General features: G+C 40.4%; 1 protein-coding gene across 10 annotated transcripts in view; it reads left to right on the plus strand.

Moving 5' to 3' along the window:
* C2CD5 (C2 calcium dependent domain containing 5) overlaps positions 1-20,126 on the plus strand; it is a 99,989-nt gene that overhangs the window by 58,356 nt on the left and 21,507 nt on the right. For 5 of the 10 annotated variants that reach the window (XM_070754359.1, XM_070754356.1, XM_070754353.1 and 2 more), the window contains 5 exons: positions 3,315-3,429; positions 5,823-6,011; positions 11,861-12,052; positions 15,242-15,428; positions 19,557-19,721. In XM_070754359.1, coding sequence (XP_070610460.1) covers positions 3,315-3,429; positions 5,823-6,011; positions 11,861-12,052; positions 15,242-15,428; positions 19,557-19,721 — 848 coding nt within the window. The remainder of the gene's footprint in view (positions 1-3,314; positions 3,430-5,822; positions 6,012-11,860; positions 12,053-15,241; positions 15,429-19,556; positions 19,722-20,126) is intronic. The other 5 variants (XM_070754357.1, XM_070754362.1, XM_070754355.1 and 2 more) reach the window with 2 other exon arrangements.

Genomic DNA, 20,126 nt, shown 5'->3' on the forward strand with positions numbered 1-20,126 from the left:
CCCTCTCCGTAGACTCGGGGCGGCTAACAACAGTAACAAAAAACAGCATGTAAATCCAATACTGAAACAACTAAAAACCCTTATTGTAAAACCAAACATCCATACATGCAAACATACCATACATGAATTGTAAAGGCCTAGGGGAAAAGAATATCTCAGTTCCCCCATGCCTGATGGCAGAGGTGGGTTTTAAGGAGCTTACGAAACATGTTAGCAACAACACTTTTTAACAGAGCCAGCACATTGCCCCCACGATCCGGGTCCTCATTTTACCCACCTCGGAAGCATGGAAGGCTGAGTCATTAATTAATTAATCCATTAAGAAGCAACGTGAGAAAATATTTGACTGAAAGAGTAGCAGATGCTTGGAACAAACTTTCAGCAGACGTGGTTGGTAAATCCACAGTCACTGAATTTAAACATGCCTGGGATAAACATATATCCATCCTAAGATAAAATACAGGAAAATAGTAGAAGGGCAGACTAGATGGACCGGAGGTTTTTTTCTGCTGTCAATCTTCTATGTTTCTATTTCCAAGGAAGTATTTTATTTTCAGATGTTGCCCTCTTTACATTGTATTTTCAGCACAGGGTGAAGCCAAATTGGTTTTCCAAAACCAGTACCATACTGCCTTTACTTTTTCAGCGGTTGGGTCTTGTAGTGCTTTTCAGAATTCAGTATTAGTTATTAATATTTCTGGGAAATAACACATGCAAAGATTCATATTTGAATGGAATTCATAAGGATTTTACCCCTGTGAAATCACAGAAGTAGGAGATCTTTTGTTCAGTAATCTTTTTTGTTTCTTATTAAAGAAATTCTTTAGGGAATTCTCTGATGCTTCTGAACACCTATTTGCTTATACTCTAATAGCTGGTCTTCAAGGCTACCCTCCTGAACATTTACTCAAACATCTCTGTTTAAAAGCTTAGACTAGCCTTTTAGAAAACTTTTAAATTTGTGCCATATATAGAGAAAGCAAGAGAAAGCATGCAAAAATAGATAGTTGTAGGTACAAAGATATAGCTATAGATATCTACTGTATACCCATATACACTTAATAAATACTGTATAATATACACTTAATAAATATACTCATATACACATGGCTTGACAAGATCTTGCCAGGGTTTTCACCATTTTCTCACTATTTTTAATGAAAACGTGTAAAATTTGCTGTAGTAGATATTATTTAAGTTATATTTAGTTTCTTTTATTTCCTTGTATAAGCTGGTAATGAGCCATCTCATCATCCCCATCTAAAGAGGTTTGTGTGCAATAATACAGCTTATAAGCCTTGTATCAAAAACAAATTAAATAACTAGCCATTCCTACCAATTCTTTAACATTTTCAGATTTAAATATCAAATAAATCAGTGAAGAGACATTGAAACGCAAGCTTTTGAATGTTGTAGTAAACTATTGTAAGTTTAAGCTGATTGAGTTGTAAATTGATAAACCATATTTCATTTCTGCACATGTGAATTTGTTGAAATAATGTTGAAGAAACCAAAACATAACCCACCCACCCCAAATCTGATTCATTGCTGAGTAAAAAGTATATTTCCCATGGATCAAATTTCACTTATCTATTATGATGCAATTATAGTAATTACACTAATTATTATCTTTTATGTTTGAGTATACAGTACACCTAATTCAGAAGCTAACATTAAACTCTCCATTCTGATAATGGCTATAACAAATATTGAAACAATAAAAACAATCATATTGCAAAATATAACGGAGTTTATTAGATAAACGTTGATCATAATCATATTATATCAACTAAAATTACCAGTTACACCATGTTGAATGTGAAGAGAAAAAAACGTTTATGGGTCAGGACAGCTACCTGCCTCATCTTTCTTTGAAATATTAAGCAAATGCACTATAAAAACCCATTTTATCTTATTCTGTCAGATGTGTCCTTTATAAAATTGGCATAATTCTTAATAATCTGAAATAGGTTAAAACTACATGTCATTTTCTAAAATCTCTAAAACCTTTCACGTCAACACTAAGTACATTTAAGTCAAATACCAGTCTCTTATAAGTTCTAAAATATTTTACTTTGTATTTCAAAAATATGGTTATAACATTATTAGTTTTTAAAAATATTTTGAATACATATTTTAATACATGTATTTTCTTTATTGACAAGGTATTTTCCAAGAATAAGCAATAGAGCTAGCTATTCAGTAACAATCCAGTATTTTTTCCGCCTAAATTTAAAGGATAAGCCGAATATCTTATAACTCTTTTGATGATGGTGGTGTTGGTATTTGTCAAATCAGTTAAAAATACAAAAACAAAGACAACTAATTATTTAGGGTCATGCAAGAATGTCAGCTTTGCCCAGAGTTTTAAAACCTTATTTCTCCATCAAGTGAGCAATATAGTCCAGTGCTTTTTAAATCTCTAAATGGCACTCTACTTTTTCAATCATGACAATATTAAACTCTTATTCAAATCATCCAAACTCTTAAATTAATTCATTTTACAATCTACCTCCTCCAGTTGCTTAAAAAAAAAGATGATCCAAGGGAGATCTGTTGTGACCAGTGGACTTTTAATTCTGAGATTTGCTGACCACAAATGTTTTTGTAGTTGGAGATACTGCCATTTTTTGGTTTTTAGTTTTATTTTCATAATCAGAGTTACTTTTGGCGTGTTCGCTTGGAAGATTTAGCTTAATACAGGTGATCCTTGACTGCAACTATTCATTTAGTGACTGTTCTAAGTTACAGCAACATTGAAAAAAGTGACTTATGACCATTTTTCATTCGATCCTCGCAGCTTCCCCTTGGATCATGTGATCAAAATTCAGATGGCAACTGAATAATTACCTGGGTACATGCAATTACACTTCTGACAAGCAGAGTCAATGGGGAAGCCGGATTAAATTAACCATCATGCCATTAATTTAACAACTGCAGTGATTCAACTTAATAACCGTGGCAAGGAAGGTCGTAAAATGGGGCAAAATTCACTTATCAACTCTCTCGCTTAGTAATGGGGATTTGGGGCTCAATTGTGGTTGTAAGTCAAGGATTGCCTGTCATGGTATTTTGAGCAAATCTTGCAAGTAGGGAAATTGCATCCTTGACTTCTTGTATTCTCTGAGGGTCAAAGAGAAATGGACTGGCCACACTTGCCTTAATTGACTAGAAGAAGAAGAAGAAACAGGACGTTGCCGAGGTCTTATACTAGCTTAAACAAGTTAACCAGCATTTATGTTGACGTCTTTGCTTTCAACTAAACGTTTTGCATCTCTGCCGAATAGTAAACGGATGTGCTCTGTATCTTTCAGATGACCCGGAAACGCGGGACGCCTGGTGGGCAGAAGTCCGTCAAGAAATCAAATCCCATGCGAAAGCATTGGGGTGCCATGCGGTAGTGGGCTACAGTGAATCAACTAGCATTTGGTAACTCCCTGACTCAGTTTCTCTGACCATTAAAAACACTTTTATCTCTGCAAACAGCGGCCAGAAGGAAAGGGCGAAAAGAGGAAAAACACAGACCTCTGTTGTGTAAAGTTGCGCCAATTAATGGGAAGTAGGAAGGCTCAGGATGATGGGGCGTATAGTTATATAGCCAATAGCAGTGTAGGATGCTATTTTTGCATTGTTCCTGCTTTGCTTTGGTGCGCGAAGGAATGACAAAACCTTACTTTTTATTATCTGTGGCGCACAAGGTAGGCAAAGTTGGCTCTTCTATGACATGTGGACTTCAACTCCCAGAATTCCTGTGCTAGCATGATTGGCTCAGGAATTCTGGGAGTTAAAGTCCACAACAGCCGACTTGGCCTACTGTGGCACAAGCATCTTCGCTTGTAGCTTTGTAACCTTTTGTGATCAGTGATTGAGCTATCAAGAGCAGATACCATTTTGGGGACCTAAAGACAACACTGGCTTGAGGACACAGGAAAAAAAGAGATGTGGAATGATCCACTACATCAGTGGTGGGGGACGATGGACCTTTTAAGATTTGCGGACTTCAACTCCCAGAATTCTTGAGCCAGCATGGCTGGTTTAGGAATCCTGGGTGTTGAAGTCCACAAGTCATAAAAAGGACCATCCCCACCCACGCACTTCATAATAGGGAATTCATCATACAGTGTTCCCTCGATTTTCGCGGGGGATGCGTTCCGAGACCACCCGCGAAAGTCGAATTTCCACAAAGTAGAGATGCAGAAGTAAATACACTATTTTTGGCTATGAACAGTATCCCAAGCCTTCCCTTAACACTTTAAACCCCTAAATTACAATTTCCCATTCCCTTAGCAACCATTTAGATTATTACTCACCATGTTTATTTATTAAAGTTTATTAAAAAATGTTTTTTAAAGGCAGACGAAAGTTTGGCAATGATATATGATGCCATTGAGCGGGAAAAACCGTGGTATAGGAGAAAAAACCACGAACTATTTTTTAATTAATATTTTTGAAAAACCGTAGTATAGACGTTTCGTGAAGTTCAAACCTGCAAAAATCGAGGGAACCCTGTATTAGCAAGTATAGGTAGTCTTTGCTTTACGACCGGTCATTAAGCGACCGTTCCAAATTATAGCAGATCTTCTCCCCAGGGGATTTACTACTAGTATCAAACTTTCAACAGCCATTCTTCCAACACAGTCACATGACTACATTTCAGGCACTTGGCGACCAGCCTCTATTTAAGGCTAATTGCAGCATTTGCCAAATAGCGTTTGTTTCCAGTTTTTCAGCAAAACCGTCCCATCGTAAACAGTTGGTTCCCTTAACAATCACAACGTTTGGGAGCGCCACAAAAACAGTTTGTAAAATTTGGTCGGTTGTGGGACAACCTTTACAACCATCACAACCTAGGACTGTCATGAGCAGACGCCATTGCAGTCGTAAAGTCAAAGACTACCTGGATTTGATTGATGTGCAAAGGTAATATATTTACCTTTTTGCCTGGGCCTTCCTCTTTTGGAATTTAGGTCTGGAGTTCCACACCCATCGACTTAAAGTTATCAGGCCAGAAAAAGCCCTGCGCCCTAGGCTGCCATTTTAATTTTGGAGCAAAGCATCCATTACACCACATGGGAACTTAATCAGAGTGGATCCCTCCCAGTTCGGACGAGTTCCATAGAACCGGTAGTAACTTGGCAGCCTGGGTCGCTAGAACCGACAGCGACCCAGACCTGCCACATCTCTGAGCCGGTTCTTTCGGTGGCGCTATAGGTGCCGCCATCTTGTTTTTTGCTTCTGCGCATGCGCAAAAACTTTTTATAGTACTGCACATGCGCAGTGGGTCATTTCCAGGAAGTGACGCATGCACACAAAACATGCACTTCCATCGCGATGCAAACTGGTGGGGAAGGTAAGTAGAACCCACTCCTGGGCCTAATGCATCCCTCAGGCCTTTACCATTGTACTTCTGGAAATGAATTGTTCTTATCTCAGTCAAAATAACTACCTTATGACAGGCAGCTTAGTTTTCAAAGCTCCCATACCCCAAATGATCACTTTTAACATGGTTTTGGGTCGTGGCTTCTTTATTTTGGGGAAGAGATTTGGCATTGCATATGACTAAAAACCCTGACTGATTTATTTTCTTTTCCTTCCTTCCTTCCTTCCTTCCTTCCTTCCTTCCTTCCTTCCTTCCTTCCTTCCTTCCTTTCCTTCCTTCCTTCCTTCTTTCCTTCTTTTCTTTCTCCTTCCTTCCTTTCCCTCCTTCCTTCCATCCTTCTTTTCTTTCTCCTTCCTTCCTTCCTTCTTTCTTTTCTTTCTCCTTCCTTCCTTCTTTCCTTCCTTTTTTCCTTCTTTCCTTCCTTCCTTCCTTCCTTTCACAGTGAGGAGGTCTGTATTTTGTCTGCCTCGGGCACAGCAGCTGTGCTGAATCCCAGGTTCCTCCAGGATGGAAACATGGAAGTCTGTTTGGAACCAAGGTTGTCATGGCAGCCTGGCTACTTTTCCATAGGGTCAGAGAAGGGAGAGGTTGAGTTTTTTCCTCAAAACCAAGATAGTTCTTCTCTATTAGGGTAGGTTACCAGTGGTACAGCACAGAATGCGGGGGCCGACTACTTTACTGATTTTTCACTAACAACAGCAGACGTGGTGGGACTGCCCCAATCACTAGTCTTACTGCTTTAAAATGTCTAACAGCCTGAATAAGGTAACCCTTTGGCTACTAACAACAGAATGCAAATCCTTTCCCCTGTTTTCGAAGCGTCCGTCTCCTAACCCTGAGTGTGCAACTGATTCTTTCTTTCACACCATTCTCAAAATTTTATGACACACCTGTTCTGTCGGGCTCTCTGGTAGACTCCTCCCAAAAATTCACAGGTACAAATTTCAGACACACACACGTTTGAAAATTCAAAACAATGTTCTTTATAATGAAAATTCCCTTAACCTAAGCCCTCTTTTGGTATAGCAAAGAGCACTCGTCTCCAAACAAACTGGTAATTTGTACGAGTCCCTTATCAGTTCTGTGATACTTAGCTTGCAGCTGTGAGGCAATTCACAGTCCTTCTTCTCTCACAAAGTGAAACACACTTTGCTCTGGTTTAGTTTCAAAGCGGGGAAAAATCAGCACACAAAAGGTCAAAGTCAGTAAAGCAGTCACGAAACACAACGATCAGATAATCCTCCACAATGGCCAAACCCACAGGCTGCTCTTTATAGCAGCCTCACTAATGACCACAGCCCCACCCAACCACAGGTGGCCTCATTTTCTTTGATAATAATCTCTCAGTTGTTGTTGCCTATGCATCGCTCTCCGCATGCGTGGCTGTATCATTAACTCTTGTTCCGAATCCAAGGAGGAGCTAGATAATTGATCTCCTTCTGAGCTGTCTGCCCCACTCTCCTCCTCCCTGTCACTCATGTCTTCTGGGTCAGAGGAGCCTTCATCAGCAGATTCCACCGGGGGCAAATCAGGCCTGCAGCATGTGGATGTCTCCCCCCACATCCACAGTCCTTGGGGCAGGAGCTGGGCCAGAGCTAACCACAACAACACCAAAGCAAGGTTTCCCAACCTCGGCAACTTTAAGGCACGCGGACTTTAACTCCCAGAATTACCCAGCCAAGCATAGAGATTTGCCTCTCCTCTTCAAGTTACAGCAGATCCCCATTTCTTGGATCCCCATTTTGGAGTCCAGATTTCTATCTGAACTTACATTCTCCCCTCTAACGTCTAGTACAGTTCTGGGTGAGGGAGCTGAATTTACATTCAATTTACAGATGCTTGGAACAAACCTGCAGCAGATGTGGTTGGTAAATCCAAGCATCTACTCCTCTTATGACATTGAGTTGTATCCCAGCTTGTCTGTTTCCCTGATATGGTCTTTTTCAGCAATTCAGAAGTTTTCTTCAACAGATCAAAGTCAATTATTTTATTTATTTATTTATGTATTCATTTGTCCAATACACAATACATATGGAAGAAAAAATAGACGTGGTAATATATATAAGGGTAAAAGTGAACTTAGAGGAGAGGATATATGAAAGGAGGAAAATATATATGATATATGAAATAAAGGAAAGATAATTGGACAGGGGACGAAAGGCACACTAGTGCACTTATGTACGCCCCTTACTGACCTCTTAGGAACCTGGAGAGGTCAATCGTGGAGAGTCTAAGGGAGAAATGTTGGGGGTTAGGGGTTGACACTATGGAGTCCAGTAATGAGTTCCACCCTTTGACAACTCGATTGTTAAAGTCCTATTTTTTACAGTCAAGTTTGGAGCCGTTAATATTGAGTTTGAATCTGTTGCGTGCTCTTGTGTTGTTGCGGTTGAAGCTGAAGTAGTCATTGACCGGTAGGGCGTTGCAGCATATGACCAGTCACACTTTTCTCTGATTGATTTCTCCACCGTCTGTTCCAGATGTTTGGGAGATCCTTCAGAACAGGGGTCTCCAACCTTTTGCAACTTTTAAGACTTTGTGGACTTCAACTCCCAGAATTCCTCAGCCAGCAAAGCTGAGAAATTCCACAAGTTGAAGTCCACAAGTCTTAAAGTGGCCAAAGTTGGAGACCCCTCCTCCAGAAGGCTATAAGTTTGCAAAGGGGGCTGAGAGAGATAATTATTGCACAGAGCCATGTCTTGATCAACAAAAAAGGTGGAAAAACGCCATTGACCCCTACATTTTCTTTCTAATAAAAGCAACATTCTGTAGTTTCTGTCCAATCACATGACACATGTCTGAAAAGGAAGCTAAGTAAATCACATGTCATTGGAGGTACTCTTAGTCTACCAGACATGCAATCTGATTATTCAACATCAAAGTAAGGATTTGTTTGTTTGTTTGTTTGTTTGTTTGTTTGTTTACTTACTTACTTACTTACTTACTTACTTACTTACTTACTTACTTACTTACTTACTTACTTATTTATTTATTGGATTTGTATGCCATCCCTCTCCGTAGACTCGGGGCGGCTAACAACAGTAATAAAAAACATCATGCAAATCCAATACTAAAAACAACTAAAATATCCTTATTATAAAACTAAACATCTATACAAACAAACATACCATGCATAAATTATAAAGGCTTATGGGGAAAGAATGTCTCAATTCCCCCAAGCCTGACGACAGAGGTGGGTTTTAAGGAGCTTATGAAAGGCGAGGAGGGTGGGGGCAATTCTAATCTCTGGGGGGAGTTGATTCCAGAGGGTCGGGGCCGCCACAGAGAAGGCTTTTCCCCTGGGCCCCGCCAAGCGACATTGTTTTGTTTCCACTCTGTGGAACCTAACCGGTCGCTGGGATTCGTGCGGCAGAAGGCGGTCTCGTAGATACCCTGGTCCGGTGCCATGAAGGGCTTTATAGGTAATGACCAACACTTTGAATTGTGACCGGAAACTGATTGGCAACCAATGCAGACTGCGGAGTGTTGGTGTTACATGGGCATTTTTGGAAAAGCCCATGATAGCTCTCGCAGCTGCATTCTGCACGATCTGAAGGATGTTTTAGTGCAGGACAAAAAAATGTACAGTTCAGCTTTTTATTCACATTAAATATATTGTGATAAACCTCAGTGGGTTTGAATTATCTATAATTCTCAAATCCAGAGAAATCAAATACGATAGGATAATAATAAAAACCTCAAACCCGTCGAGCCTTGATGTTGTTTATTTATTTGTTTATTTATTTATTAGATTTGTATGCCACCCCTCTCCGTAGACTCGAGTTGTTACCTAGTTGGGCAGTGAAATGTCTTTAAGAAAACCTGATATCAGAGTTGCCCCCACCCTCCTTGCCTTTCGTCAGCTCTTTAAAACCTACCTCTGTCGTCAGGCATGGGGGAATTGAGATATTCCCTTCCGCCTAGGCTTATAAAAAAATTATGCTTGGTATATCTGTATGTATGATTGGTTTCTCAAATTGGGGTTTCTTTTTAAATTAACTTAAATATTAGATTTGTTTATATTGTTTTATTACTGTTGTTAGCCGCTCCGAGTCTACGGAGTGGGGCGGCATACAAATTTGATTAATAAATAAATAAAGCCCTTCATGGCATCAGACTAGAATATCTCCAGCACCGCCTTCTGCCTCACGAATCCCGCATGAGTCCCAGCGACCAGTTAGGTCCCACTGAGTTGGCCTTCTCCGGGTCCCGTCGACTAAACAATGTCGTTTGGCGGGGCCCAGAGGAAGAGCCTTCTCTGTGGTGGCCCCGACCCTCTGGAACCAACTTCCCCCAGAGATCAGAATTGCCCCCACCCTCCTTGCCTTTCGTAAGCTCCTTAAAACCCACCTTTGTCGTCAGGCATGGGGGAACTGAGATATTCCCTTCCCCGTAGGCCTTTACAATTTATGCACGCTATGCTTGTGTGTATGTTTGGTTTTTTAAATAAGGGTTTTTAAAATTATTTTAAATATTAGATTTGTTACATGTTGTTGTTTTATTATTGTTGTTAGCCGCTCCGAGTCTACAGAGAGGGGCAGCCTACAAATCTAATAAATAAATAAACAAACAATAATAATAATAATAATAATAATAATAATAATAATAATAATAATAATAATAACCAAGCTCAGAAAAACACCAAAGATTTCACACTGTCTAGAGTTGCTCGGTGATGAAAGGTCTCCAAAATTGATACATAAACTACTAAATAAAATAAATGTTTTTGTATAAAAACAGATTTCTCTAACAGGCGAGAGCCGCTGATTTGCATTCATAGCCAAATTTGCTACAAAACGTAGTAATAGTTGTCCTTCGGGCCCATTAAAACTGTTCTTCAGGACACGGGTTTTTCCATTGCTACCCAAATAATTGCTTCCTAGAAGTCCAAACTTTAGAGAAATGAGTATTGGTGTCATTTTGTGTCTTGTAGAGCTTTTAAATCAAATTCACAAAAAGCTATGTAGTTTCTACTAATCTGTCCATGCATGTGTGTCTGTCAAGAGTTTCTGTGGTTTAAAAAGGGGGGTGGGAGATTAAATTAATTATCTGCCTGGGCTTTTGTGGGAAGAAGAATGTCTATTGATTAACTTGTTCAAATGTTTTTTTTAAAAAGTTTATAAAAGAGAGCAGACTGACCAGCCATGTACAGGTAGCCCTCAATTTATGACCACCATTGTGACTGCAAGTTCAGTTGCTAAGCAAGGCATTAAGTTGAGTTACGGCCATTTGTATCATCTTTTTGTCGCAGTTGTTAAGTGAATCAGTGCAGTTGTTAAGTGAATTGTGCAGTTTTAAGCAAATCTAGCTCTCCCCCCCCCCCATAGGCTTGGTTGTCACAAGCTGCTTGGGAAGGTTGCTTGTCACAACTTGGGATGCTGCCGTTGCCTTAAGTACAGTGGTACCTCTACTTACGAATTTAATTCGTTCCGTGACTGTGTTCTTAAGTAGAAAAGTTTGTAAGAAGAAGCAATTTTTCCCATAGAAATCAATGTAAAAGCAAATAATGCGTGCGATTGGGGAAACCACAGGGAGGGTGGAGGCCCTGTTTCCTCCCAGGAGATTCCCAGAAAGGCCCCACAAAGGCTTCTCCCCTCCTTTCCTAGCCCTGTTTCCTCCCAGGTGATTCCTAGAGAGGCCCCACGGAGGCTTCTCCCCTCCTTTTCTAGCCCTGTTTCCTCCCAGGTGATTCCTAGAGAGACCCCACAGAGGCTTCTCCCTGCCTTTTCCGGCCTTGCCAAGAGATTCCTAGAGACGCCCCACAGAGGCTTTTCCCCTACTTTTCTGGCCCTGTTTCCTCCCAGGAGATTGCTAGAGAGGCCCCACAGAGGCTTCTCCCTGCCTTTTCCGGCCTTGTTTCCTCCCAGGATATTCATAGAGAGGCCCCACGAAGGTTTCTCCCCTACTTTTCTGGCCCTGTTTCTTCCCAGGAGATTGCTAGAGAGGCCCCACGGAGGCTTCTCTCTGCCTTTTCCGGCTCCGTATCCTCCCAGGAGATTCCTAGAGTGGCCCCACAGAGGCTTCTCTCCATTTCCAGCCCTCTTTCCTCCCAGGAGATTCCTATAGAGGCCCCCATGGAGACCTCTCCTTGCCTTTTCCAGCTACAGTTTCAGAGGCTCGGGTTCGTAAGTGGAAAATGGTTCGTGAGAAGAGACAAAAAAATCTTGAACACCCGGTTCGTATCTAGAAAAGTTCGTAAGGAGAGGCGTTCGTAGGTAGAGGTACCACTGTACGTGCCGATTGCCAAATTTTGATCACATGAGCTTGGGGATGCTTGCGAGGAGCGGTCATTAGTTACTTCTTTTCAGTTCCGTCGTATCTTTGAACTGTCACTAAACCAGTGGTTGTAAGTCGAGGACTACCTGTACAGGATATCTATATAAGCTTTGTATATCCCCCTTCCCACTTCAAGTGACCGATCCTGTTTTGAAAATCGATGTCTGAATGGTAATTGTAGACTTCTCTCCATTTATCTCTTAGGCTAGAAGAAACCTTGCCTCCCGGTTGTGGCTTCTGCCACATCCCTTACGATGAGCTCAACATGCCCTTCCCCGCTCGGCTCGCTTACTGCTGCAGCTGCAGGAAACAGAAGGTGCCTGATGTGCTTTTCACGACCATCGACTTACCTGTGGACGCAGTGGTGTTCGGAAAAGGATGCCTCATCCAAGCCAGGTACACCACATAAAAGAATTTATTTATTTCTTTATTTTATTTATTCTATTTATTCTATTTATTCTATTTATTCTATTTATTCTATTTTTTATTTATTTTATTTATTCTATTTATTCTATTTATTTTATTTTTTATTTATTTTATTTATTTTATTTATTTTATTTATTATTTATTTATCAATCAATCAAGTAATTAATTAATTAATTAATTAGATTTGTATGCCGCCCCTCTCCGTAGACTCGTGGCGGCTCAGAACAGCGATAAAGAACAATATGTATTGACAAATCTAATAATTTAAAATCTAAAATAGCAATTGTACATTTAAAAAATCTAAAAACAAGGAACCCCAATATAAAAAACATACATACAGTCATATCATGCACTAACACTACATAGGCAGGGGGAGATGTCTCAGTTCCCCCACGCTTGACGACAGAGGTGGGTTTTGAGGAGTTTACGAAAGGCAAGGAGGGTAGGGGCAGTTCTAATCTCTGGAGGGAGCTGATTCCAGAGGGTCGGAGCCGCCACAGAGAAGGCTCTTCCCCTGGGTCCCGCCAGACGACATTGTTTAGTCGACGGGACCCGGAGAAGACCGAGTCTGTGGGACCTGACCGGTCGCTGGGATTCGTGCGGCAGAAGGCGGTCTCGCAGGTATCCTGGTCCGGTGCCATGAAGGGCTTTATAGGTCATAACCAACACTTTGAATTGTGACCGGAAACTGATCGGCAACCAGTGCAGACTGCGGAGTGTTGGAGTAACATGGGCATATTTGGAAAAGCCCGTGATTGCTCTCGCAGCTGCGTTCTGCACGATCTGAATACAGGAAGAAGACACCAATTTTTGTTGTTATTAGAGCCACATTATTAGAGCCGCGGTGGCGCAGTGGTTAGAGTGCAGTGCTACAGGCTACGTCTGCTGACTGCCGGCTGCCTGCAATTTGGCAGTTTGAATCTCACCAGGCTTGAGGTTGACTCAGCCTTCCGTCCTTCCGAGGTGGGTCAAATGAGGACCCGGACTGTTGGGGGCAATAGGCTGTAAAAGTCAATCACTTAAAGAGGGCTGTAAAAAGGACTGTGAAATGGTACATGACTCGAGTGCTATTGGTGGTACCTCTTCTTAAGAACTTGATTCGTTCCCTGACCAGGTTCTTAAGTAGAAAATGTTGTATGTGTTGTACATACTCTTGATCAGTTGGAGGATGATGAAGATATTGAGGACTCAGATTCTGATAGTGTTTATGAAGTAGTGGGGGGCCCGGGGTTACAGGTAGTAGAACAGGTGGGAGGCCAGCCACAGGATGGGGCTATGAGTTCAGGATCTAGCAAAGGAGAATTAGACGCTCGCTGGGTTAACCCTAAATTCAGAAGGATTCAGAAACGTAGAGAGCAAAGGTCTGGAAGAAGATATTAAGGAGAGGAATGGGTTAAATGCTGTAGTGAGGTATTTGGCACGTCAGGGGGCTAGTGGAGAAGAAGGGTGGAGTTTCAACGTTGCTGAAAAGAAATATGGAGGGTTTTTTTCACCACGCCAAAGTAAACCAAAGTATTTTGTATTGTATTTAGTCAGTGTTGCTGTTTTTTATAGCTATGTAGTCAGGAAATAAATCTTGTCTAAGTTAAGCAGGAAAAGGAATGTGAGGAATGCGGCTAGAAGAGAGATAACGGACTGATAGATGTCTGAAATGTGTTGAAGTACAAGAGAGCAGAGAAATAAACGGAGTTGCTTTATTCATGAAATGATGCATTTAATGAGAGTTATTTGTAATTACTAAACTTCTACCAGAAACCAGAACAGTAAGTAGAAGCAATTTTTCCCATAGGAATCAATGTAAAAGCAAATGATGCGTGCAAACCCATTAGGAAAAAAATAAAAGCTCAGAATTTGGGTGGGAGGAGGGGGAGGAAGACGAGGAGGAGGACAGTCGCTACCGAAGGAAGAAGGTGAGGTGAGGGGAATAAAAAAAACCCAAAATATAAGGCTTAAAAAAAAAAGAGGGACTCTGAGGTGGCGAGGAGAAGTATGCGCCTCCCATACACCCGGAGCATGGCTGCCTCCCATACACTGCTCCCATACACATCCATCCATCCATCCATCCATCCATCCATCCATCCATCCATCCATCCATCCATCTATCTATCTATTTGATTTTTTTGTGCCGCCCTTCTCCTTAGGCTCAAGGCGGATTACAACATGTTAGCAATAGCACTTTTTAACAAAGCCAGCCTATTGCCCCCACAATCCGGGTTCTCGTTTTACCCCCTCCCTCGGAAGGATGGAAGGCTGAGTCAACCTTGAGCCGGTGATGAGATTTGAACCGCTGACCTTCAGATCTAGCAGTCAGCTTTAGTGGCCTGCAGTACCCACTGCGCCACCTCGGCTCATATTTGAGGAGCTGCCACTGAGAAGAGAAGGTCAACTAATTCTCCAAAGCACCTGAGGGCAGGAGGAGAAGCAATGGATGGAAACTAATCAAGGAAAGAAGGAACCTTAGAAATAAGGAGACACTCCGCAGTCTGCATTGGTTGCCGATCAATTTCCGGTCACAATTCAAAGTGTTGCTTATGACCTATAAAGCCCTTCATGGCATCGGACCAGAATATCTCCGGGACCGCCTTCTGCCGCACGAATCCCAGCGACCGGTTAGGTCCCATAGAGTTGGCCTTCTCCTGGTCCCGTCGACTAAACAATGTCGTTGGGCGGTTCCCAGGGGAAGAGCCTTCTCTGTGGCGGCCCTGACCGTCTGGAACCAGCTCCTCCCCTTCCCCCTAGGCTTATAGAATTTATACATGGTATGCTTGTTTGTATGATTGGTTCTTTAAATTGGGTTTTTTTTAGATTATTTTTAATATTAGATTTGTTCACATTGTCTTTTTATTGTTGTTAGCCGCCCCGAGTCTTTGGAGAGGGGCGGCATACAAACCTAATTAATTAATTAATTAATTGATTGATTGATTGATTGATTGATTGATTAATTACAGTAATTAATTTCCTGACACTGAGAACAATCAATCAGTGGCATGTCTTGCCCAATTAACCAATGGGACAGCTTGCCTCCTGGAGTTGTGAATGCTCCATTGCTGGAGGTCTTCAATCCTTGGACTAGAAGATCTCTATGGTCCCTTCTAGGCCTATGACTCTATAATTCCTTAAGGCCACGTGCCTTAAAATTTATCATTCACTCCCCAACAGGTTATGCCGGCTGAAAAAGAAAACCCAAGCCGAAGCCAACGCAACCTGCATCAGTAACCTGCTTCCATTTATGGAGTATGAAGTACACACCCAGTTGATGAATAAGTTGAAGCTAAGAGGGATGAACGCCCTCTTTGGCCTACGGATACAGATCACGGTGGGAGAAACGATGTTGATGGGTTTGGCAGTAAGTTTTCCATTTGTGTTGTTTTAAACATTTTGATTTTTTTTTTCCTAATCCTATAGCATCATCTCCCTCTAGTTTTTCATCTTGGAAAAAATACACTGCTCAAAATAAATAAATAAAGGGAACACTTAAACAACACAATATAACTCCAAGTAAATCAAACTTCTGTGAAATCAAACTGCCCACTTAGGAAGCAACACTGATTGACCATCAATTTCACCTGCTGTTGTGCACATTCAACTTTGTACAGAACGAAGCATTCAATGAGAATGTTTCATTCACTCAGATCTAGGATGTGTTCTTTGAGTGTTCCCTTTCTTTTTTTGAGCATTATTATTATTATTATTATTATTATTATTATTATTATTATTATTATAAAGCCCTTCATGGCACCGGACCAGAATATCTCCGGGACCGCCTTCTGCCGCACGAATCCCAGCGACCGTTTAGGTCCCACAGAATTGGCCTTCTCCGGGTCCCGTCGACTAAACAATGTTATTTGGCGGGACCCAGGGGAAGAGCCTTCTCTGTGGCGGCCCCGGCTTTCTGGAACCAACTCCCCCCCAGAAATCAGAATTGCCCCCACCCTCCTTGCCTTTCGTAACCCTCTCAAAACCCACCTCTGCCTTCAGGCATCGGGGAATTGAAATATCTTCCCCAGGCCTATATAATTTATGTATGGTGTGTTGTGTGCATGTTTTTTAAATTATGGGTTTTAACTTCGTATTATTAGATTTGTATTGTACATTGTTTCTATTATATATTGTTTTCTGTTGCTGTTGTGAGCCGCCCTGAGTCTGCGGAGAGGGGCGGCATACAAATTAGATAGATAGATAGATAGATAGATAGATAGATAGATAGATAGATAGATAGATAGATAGATAGATAGATAGATAGATAAATAAAATATTATTACTATTATTATTACTATTATTATTTATTAGATTGGTATGCCGCCCCTCTCCGGAGACTCCGGAGACTTAAGCATTGAATAAAAACAGGATGCTTTTACATTTATAAACCCAGAATATCAAGATGTGTTGTGTGAAAGGAACAGGCCACGTCCTTTTTAAAATAAACCATGAAGATTTCAAAATGGAAAATCTTACAATAGTACCTTTTCTAAAGTTAATGAACCACAGCTGGAATCCAGTTTCTGGTGATTCAGTCCACTTTAAAAGTTTCTACCACAATAAAGGCTACTAGTGAAGATTTCTTTAGAGGTCAGATGTTATCCATCACTGACTTTTGTGGGATTACATCTACAGCATCTAATGGTGCCTTTTGTATTTGGCGTTAAATGCACAGAGATAATCAGTGAGTTTAAATTCCGATGTTTTCTACAAATTTAGGTTTATAACTCTTTGAACAAACTTCTTCAAGGGTCCAAGTAATGCACCCATTACAAATCGAGTTCCGAGGCATTGTTTTTCCTCAAATAACAAATGTATTTAGATAAATAACAAATTTAGTTTGAATAGAATAGAATTTTATTGGCCAAGTGTGATTGGACACACAAGGAATTTGTCTTGGTGCATATGCCCTCAGCGTACATAAAATAAAATATACATTTGTCAAGAATCATGTGGTACGGCACTTAATGATTGTCACAGGGTTCAAATAAGCAATGAAGAAGCAATATTAATAAAAATCTTAGGATATAAGCAACAAGTTACAGTCATACAGTCAACATGGGAGGAAATGGGTGATAGGAATGATGAGAAAAACTAGTAGAATAGAAGTGCAGATTTAGTAGAAAGTCTGACAGTGTTGAGGGAATTATTTGTTTAGTAGAGTGATGGCGTTCAGGAAAAAAACCGTTCTTGTGTCTAGTTGTCTCGGTGTGCAGTGCTCTGTAGCGACGTTTTGAGAGTAGGAGTTGAAACAGTTTGTGTCCAGGATGTGAGGGGTCAGTAAATATTTTCCCAGCCCTCTTTTTGACTCGTGCAGTATACAGGTCCTCCATGGAAGGCAGGTTGGCAGCAATTGTTTTTTCTGCAGTTCTGATTCTCCTCTGAAGTCTGTGTCGGTCTAGTTGGGTTGCAGAACCAAACCAGTTATAGAGGTGCAGATGACAGACTCCATGATTCCTCTGTAGAACTGTATCAGCAGCTCCTTTATTTAGATAAATAACAAATTTATTTAGATAAATAAAAAAAATTATTTAAATAAATAACAGATTTATCTAAATAAATCCATCTTGGCACTACTGGTGAAAGGCCAGTTCCCTGGCTTTTCACCCCAATATAAGTTTCAGTTTCTCTAGTTTCCAAAAAACCTGTCACATTGTCCAACCAGGATGGGAGCAACATCCATCTCCTCCTTCTGCTATCAGCCAGACATTGGAATGTGGTTGACTCATCAGTTAGGAATAGGGTACAAATAATCCCCAGTGAAATTCAGGTTTGACAGCTGCATTATCACAGTGAAATATCCCTCAGTGCTTCTTAATTCTTTTTTTAAAATCTGTATTTCAGCCTGCAGAGTCCCACTTGTTTACTTTCTGAAGAAAAACGTGACTTGGTCACACAACCCCACCCACGCATACTTATGCTGTACAATCTAGATCAGGGGGCTCCACACTTGACAAGTTTTAAGGTTTGTGAGACCCCAACTCCCAGAATTCTCCAGTAAGCACAGCACAGCTGACTGAGGAATTCTGGGAGTTGAAGTCTACCAGTCTTGAAGTTGTCAAGTTTGGTGATCCCTGGTCTAGATCAATGTTTGACAGTCTCAAAGAATTTTAAGATGTGCGGACACCGTTAAAGGGGAAAAATGTATAGAGTTTCGTTTCTATTTGGAAATTTCTGAATATTTATTATTTATTTATTAGTTATTAATTGGACTTATATGCCACCCCTCTTCATGGACTCGGGGCGGCTTACAACATTTCGATAAAAAAAGATATATAAAACATTTCTGAGTCTGCAGAGAGGAGCGGCATACAAATCCAATAAATAAAATAAAATAAATAAAATAAATAAAATTTCTAAGCCAATTAATAAAATAGTTAATTTAAAAATTATCTTAAAAGTAATCATTTAAAATCATTGAAATGCACACGTTGAAATGCACATATCTTTAGGATGCTACGTTTAAGAAACTCTGATCCAGATAAACAGTCAATAAGCTATTTTATTTTATTTTAAAAAAAAATAATTTTTATTGAATACAAACATTAAAAAAGACATTAAAAACACAAGCAAGTACATGTAAGTTAAACCGTATTCCCTCAACAGTTTTCAATTTCCAATCTGTTTAACTATTAATATCGCCTCTTATCATACACATAACTTATATTCTTTATATATCTTTACTTATATATTCATTTTCATTTTATAGCATTTGTTTTCCCCATGTTTATACCTGTGACTATATATACTTTATGTACCTTCCTTTCCCTCTGATTTCCTTTTCTCTATCCATTGGTAAAACATGTTCCAAACTTCATAAATTCTGAGTCTTCTTTGTGATTTGGAATACTGTGTTCAGTTCTGGAGACCTCACCTACAAAATGATATAGACAAAATTGAACGGGTCCAAAGACGGGCTACAAGAATGGTGGAAGGTCTTAAGCATAAAACGTATCAGGAAAGATTTCATGAACTCAATCTGTATAGTCTGGAGGACAGAAGGAAAAGGGGGGACATGATCGAAACATTTAAATATGTTAAAGGGTTAAATAAGGTTCAGGAGGGAAGTGTTTTTAATAGGAAAGTGAACACAAGAACAAGGGGACACAATCTGAAGTTAGTTGGGGGAAAGATCACAAGCAACATGAGAAAATATTATTTTACTGAAAGAGTAATAGATCCTTGGAAGAAACTTCCAGCAGACGTGGTAGATAAATCCACAGTAACTGAATTTAAACATGCCTGGGATAAACATATATCCATCCTAAGATAAAATACAGAAAATAGTATAAGGGCAAACTAGATGGACCATGAGGTCTTTTTCTGCCGTCAGACTTCTATGTTTCTATGTCATTTAGTTTGTATGTTAGTTTATCTAATTCAATAGACAATAGTCTATTTTAAACTCTTAAATTTTTCTACATAATAGGAGGAAGGTGTTAGACTGTGTTTCCCACAATGCCTTAGTTTCTTACTGGTATTTTTTTTTTGTCAGTCTGCTACAGGGGTTTACTTGGCTGCTTTACCTACTCCTGGTGGTATTCAGATTGGGGGGAAAACTCCCAGTGATGCCACTTGCGAACAGCACATATCTCACATGCAGAAGAAAATCAATGACACAATTGCCAGAAACAAAGAGCTCTATGAGATTAACCCTCCGGTAAGCAATGTTGCATACGTACTGACACAATTTTAAGTCAAATGCTTCTCATTTTACAATCTTTCTTGCTACGTTTCTTAAGTGAATCACAGCAGTTGCTAAATCAGTATTGTAGTTGTAAAGTGAACCTGGCTTTCCCTACTGACTTGGGAACCCCTATTGACTTATGGACCGGGGGTCACTGCTCACAGTCACTCATGCTCTCATTACTACTGTAATGTTCTCTACATGGGGCTACCTTCGAAAAGTGTTCGGAAACTTCAGATCGTGCAGAATGCAGCTGCGAGAACAATCATGGGCTTTCCCAAATATGCCCATGTTACACCAACACTCCGCAGTCTGCATTGGTTGCTGATCAGTTTCCGGTCACAATTCAAAGTGTTGGTTATGACCTATAAAACCCTT

This window comes from Erythrolamprus reginae, chromosome 6 (assembly GCF_031021105.1).
Source record: "Erythrolamprus reginae isolate rEryReg1 chromosome 6, rEryReg1.hap1, whole genome shotgun sequence".
Taxonomy (NCBI): Eukaryota; Metazoa; Chordata; class Lepidosauria; order Squamata; family Dipsadidae; genus Erythrolamprus; species Erythrolamprus reginae.